Source organism: Phalacrocorax carbo, chromosome 12 (genome assembly GCF_963921805.1).
Source record: "Phalacrocorax carbo chromosome 12, bPhaCar2.1, whole genome shotgun sequence".
NCBI lineage: Eukaryota > Metazoa > Chordata > Aves > Suliformes > Phalacrocoracidae > Phalacrocorax > Phalacrocorax carbo.
The window spans coordinates 19,885,658-19,893,068 of record NC_087524.1 but is presented as its reverse complement, the minus strand read 5'-3'; the positions used below and the strand labels follow the sequence as shown (position 1 = coordinate 19,893,068).

The following is a 7,411-nucleotide window of genomic DNA, read 5'->3' as shown; positions in this document are numbered from 1 at the left end:
CATGAAAGTGTTTCAAAACACATTGCTCTTACAGCTTGTTTACAATTGTTGTTTTTTTTTTTTCCTTAACCAAAATGTCATTATCTGGAACAGCTTATTTTTCATAAGCGAGGTTTACATTAGCCTCCGTAAATCATTGTAAAAGTCATTTACCTACTTTTGTGCTTAAAAGTAACCCGCAGCGTGGCATCATTAATAATAGCGAGTTGCAAATAATCATTCTTACCTGTATTATCAAAACTTCAACAGATACTTAGAGAAACAAAGTAGGTCATTTAGAAGAAAGCCTTGAAAAACTCCATGATGGCAGCTAGTATTCCCAAATATCATTACCTATGTCTGATATTAAGATGGAAAATCAGACTTTCCTGCAGGAACTTCGTAATTGCCTTTAAAATAAATGGCTACGACTCTCTGAATCCCTCATACTTAACTAAGACAAGTACTGCGTGTTTTCTGGTTCCCTTTGCCAGCCATGGTATTTGATTCCCAGATAAGGTAGCCTTGAGTATCAATATACTGGCAAACAGGCCAGTTAGCATAGGCATGTCGTGTCCTTTACAGTCCGTCAAGGCTCAGGAGGCAGAGTATTGGCTTGTGCTTGGTTTAGGGAGAAGTTCTGCCTTGTCTACAGCTCGCCCGCAGGCTCCTTTCACGATAAGCAAGGGCTTTGTGCCTCGGGTTTTCTTCTGTGAAATAAGCTATACATTTCCGTTTGTTCTCTACTTCCCCATCCATAAAAACATGTTACAAAATGTTATACAGAGCGAGCAAGCCCTTTTAATAATTTTAAGAATTAATTTCACTTAAATAGTACAGATGTTTCCAAGTCAGTGCTCAAATGTGAAGGCAAAAATATCCTTAAGGCGCTGTCAGGGTTTTTTTGACCAAATATTGTTTGCATCTGCGATTAACGCGTGTGTGTGTAAAGTGAGGTTAAAAAGAGCATGAAGTTACATCTTAAGAATAATATACCTAATGCCCTTGGTTTTTTCCTCAAAAATGACGCTCCTTCCTTTAGCTATTACCATTCAGATTGTAAAGTGTCATTGAAGTAATTGTGCAGAACTATTTAATAGAAACAAACTCTGTTTCTCTCCCATTTGAAGACACCATCCAGTGGTTTTACCGACTTTTTTTTTCCATTCTGAAGTCGATGGGTAAAAGCAGCATTACCTTTGCTGGTCTGGTTCTTACTGGAACACCAGAATCCCTTAGTGATGCAGTCAGGGAGGGTGTGATGTCACGGCGGGGGCGTTCTTCCCCCTGCCCAGACACACTCTGTGAGCGGGACAAGTGGCTGCTGTGGTGACCAGGGTCCCGGAGAGGTGGCGGTGGCGGGGAGCCATGGCCAAGGGCAGGTGGTCCCACCCCAGCGAGCAACACACCGGCACCTGGGTGAGGGCCGGGTGGGACCCCCCGTGTTCTCCTGCAGGGCTTTTTTTATTCTTAAACTCCCCAAAAAGTGCTGCGCTGAGGGTGACTTTGTCCTTTAGCCAGGAAGGAGGTTTCCTTTCCTGATGTTTATGAGGAAAAAGTGCCCTAGGTATTCAGAGGAAGTACGCTAAAGCATTCTCTGGCAGGAGTTTTCTTCCAGTTTTCCAGCAGTGCTGGGGGTCTCTTATTTTATATTTAGCCCCAGCTGATTTTCTTTCTCTCTGGAAGACGCCAGCGGATGTTTGCCTCAGTTCTTGCCCTCAGGAGAAGTGCTGCGGCCCCAGTCAGAGGCCCCGGGCTGGGATGTCTCAGCATCCCCAGGCACTTTGATGCACGCCTGGCCCAGGCTGTTCCGCAGTCTCTGAACCTGTGGGCTGAATGTTTTGCTGAGCTGATCCCCAAAAGTTTTGTGCTTTCAAACCGACAGTGGTACAACAGCGGGAGTAGAGTGGGTGGAAAACAAAAAAGTCATAGCATAAGTGGTTTTGCTAGACGGATGATCGCTAGATAAACGATTTTTGGAAAGTTCCTGGAGAAATAATGTTCTTGCCTGTTTTACTGATCTACGTTGTAAGGTATTTATGGTAGGGGTTGTGTTGTGTGGGGGAGGCTCCTGATTTTCCCACAGGCCACTAGGTGATGCTGCAATCCAAATAATGAAAAATAAACGGGAAATGCAATTTTCCCCACATTTCTGATCAGATTTATTTGGGTTTTTTGTTGATGGCGGTTTTGTTTGTTTGTTTAAAATGGATCACAATTTCCATTATTTTCTAGTTTGCTCATGTTGGAGCATGCCAGAGTCAACCTGAGTCAACTACAAGCTCTGCACTAAAGCAGGCCCAGAACTCAGGAGCAGCTCAGTATATTGCGGATAGATTGCTGCTAGCATACAGAGCTCGGGAGCAGGTGAGTTACTATGGCAATACAGTCAATTTACAGAGCTCCTTTTTGCAAGATATCGCTTGTTAAGTTATAAGTAAGAATAGCACTTACAGTAGTTAGCAAAGCAGTCGTAGCGGGCTGGCAGACTTTGTGCCTCAGGGATTACAAAGATTGCTAGCTGTTGTAAGGAAGAAACATTTTGCTGTTACTCGTTTATAATTTTGGCTACTCAGAGTCCTGCTGTAGTCACTGCTGATTTGCAGCATCGGTGACTTTTCCCTTTATTAGTTACTATCGCTGTTTGAGGCACGTTTATGTGCCAGAGTATATTATGATCCATCTCAGTCCAAAACCTGTGTGTAAAGCCCTGTAAGGATGTTGAATTGAAATTTTATTATCTTTTTGAATTGAATGTCAGAAATCCTGTGTATTCAGGCAAGGGATTCTATTTTGGTCATTAAAAAGTTAGAAGCTTCCCATTTGAAACACTTTTAAGGCTTGCTTAAGAATTTTAGTATTTTAAAATCACGAGTATTTAAAATGTTACAATTTCATAAGCACGTTTTTATGCCCTTATTTTATCAACACGCTGAGCTTTGCTTTACTCACCTACTTTGTGCACAGAATATTGTCTATTTTCATTTTCTATAAGCATAGCAGTTATATTGAGTTCATTTCACAGATTTTTCTGTAAAGAAGAGTGCAAATGGACTAGGAAGGAATATTTAAAAGGGGAGCTTGGGGCTGGTGAAAAGAAAAGGAGATTATACACAAGCATACATTATCTTGATATTACATACACCTCTCTGTGGAGCATCTGGCCTTAGCCACTGTCTGAGAATGAGGACCAGGTTAGGTGGACCTTTTATCAACACTGGTATGATGGTTCACCAGGTATTTTATGCCTTGTATTTACCAGCCCTTCACTGTTAAAAAGAATTAGTGGAATTCCTATCTGTCACAAATCAGGAATTAATGAGGTTAGCAGTGAGAGTACAAAGATGCATTAAAGGCTAAAATGTGATGTCACAGGAAAAATCTGGGGAAGCTTGTTTACGTGACATTTTTAAAAAGTGCTGGTAGAGTGTTGGGAGCTCACTGCATGTGAAGCTGGTTGCCTCTAATCTCTTTTACAAGGGAACTCACTGCCTGTGAGGTTAATTAATTTTCTCAGAAATATGGTACTGTTCAAGCTTATATTACCTCTTATTTCTTACTTCATGATAGTATAATATAATTATGGTTATATAATTATATATATAACTATAATTATTCATTAATAGATTTTTTTAAAACATCAGTTAATATGGGGGATCCTTCCAAGAGATCATATTCAATATTTACTGTCTCGGTTTTCAATTTTGCAGCACATAGGCACTAGTAATAAACACTAAAATGTTAAGACTGATGTGTAATTGCAGTGGGATATTTTAGTGAGTCTTATATTTTGCTGACTTAGAAGGTGCTTGTTTTTAAATACAGATATAAGAATGTATCCGTTGAATTTACTTATTCATTGAACCACAGTCTGGTTGAATCTGTATGAGAAAACAAGTGAACATGTGGCACGTATCTTGAAAAATAGAGAATCTGTCTAGCACAGCAAATACCCTAAGGTATGGTCGTGCAGCTGACTCCATGCAGGTGAATTTTGTATTTGGTGATTCTTCTTGCTGGATCAGGGCTCCAGTTACATTTGTCTTAGAACTGATTCAGATTCACTTATTCCTGAAACATGCTTGTTTTTTTAAATTGTGTTATATTAAAACTTGCTCTTCTGTTTGGAGGTAAATATCATATTTGGAGCATGAAGAATTTATTCCACAACATTCAAAGTAAAAATAGCTGGAGCATTTACAGAAAAAACATAAAGTTCCCAATGAAGAAGGAAAGTAATGCCTGGGGAAGAACAGAGGCAATCTAATAGTTCAGAAGAGTTTTCAGTGTTTCAATTTTTAGCTATTTTAATAATATTGCAATGATATATAATAAGCTAAAAAAAATCAAGTATGTTAAATTACTTCTAAAGTAGTTCTTTTGCAGTTGTCCTTTTTCTCTTCTAAAGCTCTAGTTTCATTTTAGAGACTGGGTGAACATTATGTTAAAGAGTGAGATTATAAATTAGGTATGCAATTAATATCTCTTCCACTTCCACTGCAACAAGCCGTGTACATGACATTCAGTACATAAATCACAGATTAATTCAGTTTTGAGGTCCCTTTTGTAGTTCATTTTAATTAGCTTTAGGCTAACTAGTGAATCGAACAAGGCAATCCTGACAAGTATCTAGTATTTCGCTGCTTGCAGACAGAATGTATCATTTCTTATTTGAAAATTCTCTTTTATATTAATCGTGTACATATTTGGCAAGTCAAGGGAATGCAAATCCTCCCAATAATTCTGCAAAACAACAAAAACAATACAGAGGGTCCACATTACCCCTATAAATTTATGTGCAGTTGAAGATTTAACATGTGAATATGACTTCTGGTATAGAACACAGGCAGCTGCATCTCAGCATCTGTCAGAACATCAGAACTAAGACTAGTAGACTCCAAACAAGGTATGTGAAAATTCATGGGGTTTTTTTGCTATAATTTCTTTTTTTCAGAGAGCAGTGAGCAACAATTTCCCATTTTCCTCTCATGACAACAGACACAGTCTACAGAATGTAGGAGAGTATTTTGATTTTGTAAGTACCCAGTACAGAGAAAAATTAAGCACGTTCATATCTCTCAGTCTGCCAGAGATTAAATAGAGTATCTTTTCTCTCCCCTGCAAAAATTATAGAAGCTAAAAACTGTGAGAAAAATGTAAACAGCAAAGAAAACCACACTTGTTATTAGTATAGAGATGGGAGTCCCATGGGGCTGGCACAGGTGTACGGCAGAACACGTGGCCATTGAGTGGCAGAATCCAAGGGCAAACAAACCCCCCATGATTTGGGTCTCTGACAGGCAATTTCTAGTGATCCTGGGTTTTATGTCTTAAAACAGTTTTGTACCCAGTTACATGTCCTGTTACTCTGCTACAAGTGATTGGCCTTGTGATGTAGGGGTCTCAGCCACTCATAATTCACAGTCCCAGATATTTGGTTCAGGCTCGTCTTTATCGTAAGCTTAAGCAAAATCTGTAGGACACCCACAATATTTCTCCCGAATGTATTATTTTCCAATCCACAGCTCTTTATAATATACCTGTTTAAATGTATATTGCAGAAGCAACAACTTTAAATAGAAATTAAATTCTCTGGGGATTTTCCATACGTTCAACAGTTTCATGTTTTTCCACTTTTCTTAGATTATTGGAATCTTTCTAGGCAGCAAAAGAAATAGTGCAGTTCACATGATAATGAGTAGAGGAGGAAGCAGTGAATTGTGATATTGAAAGTTGGTCTGACTTTGTGCTGCCTTAGACCTAGATTTTTTGGTATTCATTATTCACTGAGTAACCTCCATTTCTGTGCAGTTTGTGTGCTGTCTCATAGTTTTAGAGATACTGATCAACCATAATTCCCAATAAATTTCCTGCAAGCTATCGAGTGTGAAATCAGGCTTTGTCTCTCTTTGTTTGGACACATGGGATAGTTTTGAAGATTCAGATTTCATGGCCTATCATCTCAGTTTCTTTACTGCAGTCCAAACATAAAATTATTAACCTATTTCTTTGGGTTATTCTACAGATTAATTTAGCTGAGCATAGCTAAATAGCCTTGAGTATATAGTATGCTACAGAATGGCCTAGTGTAAGTGCCTTATTAGTACTATGAGATGGAAGGTCAACAGATTTCCTATTATATATGCAACCAGAAATATTCATACAGGCGAGTCTGACAATATTATTTTTAACTTGCTGAAGATCAGCCATGAGTTCTTGAAATCACTGTGGTAACAGCTTCGTTAACTTCCCAGTGGGGTAGTGACTGTTACAAGATTCATCTGTGAAACTGTGATTGTAAGTCATATGTTTACATGAATTTTTCTTTCATGTTTTTTCTAGGGTATGGGCCGGAGGAAGGTGGAACCAGAGAGGCAGCAACAGAACTCACAGAACTTCCTCCAATGGGCTCACGAATCCATTCCTAGCAGTAAGGATGGTTTAACCATTTATCAGACATCATTTGTGAAAAAACAAAATACTGAGAGCCCATTTTATAGGCGATATCCAAAACACCATTCTGAAAAGTGTTGTACTGACAAACCCATTCCTGAGAATGAGAAAAACCCCAGCAGCCAAACGAGTCATCTTAATTATAGAAACACCTTTGTAGCACTGACTTATCATCAGAGCCTCTTCTCCAGATCTGAACTACTTGTTACTCAAATGGATGATGAAATAAAGATTTGTGTGAAGTGAATGCGGTAGTACACTTGAGAGTTCATTGCAATCAACAATCATATGTTACTCTGAAGACATACTTTGCTGTAGAAATTTTAAACGAAAGCATTATAAGGAAAAGCATGTTTGTACATATTTTTAGAAATACCTCTATAAGGGGAACAGAGGCAGCGATTGTACTTGTGCTATTTGATGCTGGTTGACCTTCATCTTGGTACAAAAGCTCCTTCAACCTCAGAATCAGTGGTGCAGCTGGACCTCGAGCAGCTGACAGCACCTGTGTTCACAGAAGTGTAGAATGGAACTGGATCCTGGAGGGTTTCCCACAACAGGGAGCCAAAGCTGCACGCTCAGGTAGGAGAGGAACTTTTCTGAAAGCTTTCATGGGTATGGCGGCAGGTTACTAGCCGTTAGAGAACCTAGACAAAAAAGCAGCTGCATGTTACATTGCTATGCAAGATAACTGTGATGTTGGGTTATAACACAGCAGTTGTGTAAGTAAAGAACAAAAGGATGTTGTGAGCAATGTTTGCATGCCTGGCGTGCCCTCGCAAAACGCAAGTGTATGTACAGATGCATCATTTGTGGCAGTAAGGGAAAAAAAAAAACTTAAGCTGAAAGTGGAAGGCTGCACAAAGGTTTGACTCAGACTGGATCTGAAAAGAACTCGTGATTTTATAGTTACATGTCCCTAAGGAAATGAATTCAGAACCAATCCTCCAAGCACAGTGACCAGAATACTTATTGGCTT

General features: G+C 39.2%; 1 protein-coding gene across 1 annotated transcript; it reads left to right on the top strand.

Annotated features, from left to right (window-relative positions):
- Positions 1–1,347: 1,347 nt before the first annotated feature.
- TEX36 (testis expressed 36) lies at positions 1,348–6,962 on the top strand. Its single transcript, XM_009506944.2, has 4 exons — positions 1,348–1,398; positions 2,215–2,346; positions 4,934–5,014; positions 6,322–6,962. The coding sequence occupies exons 1-4, from the start codon at positions 1,348–1,350 to the stop codon at positions 6,676–6,678; spliced, it is 621 nt and encodes a 206-aa protein (XP_009505239.1). The 3' UTR covers positions 6,679–6,962.
- Positions 6,963–7,411: the final 449 nt, after the last annotated feature.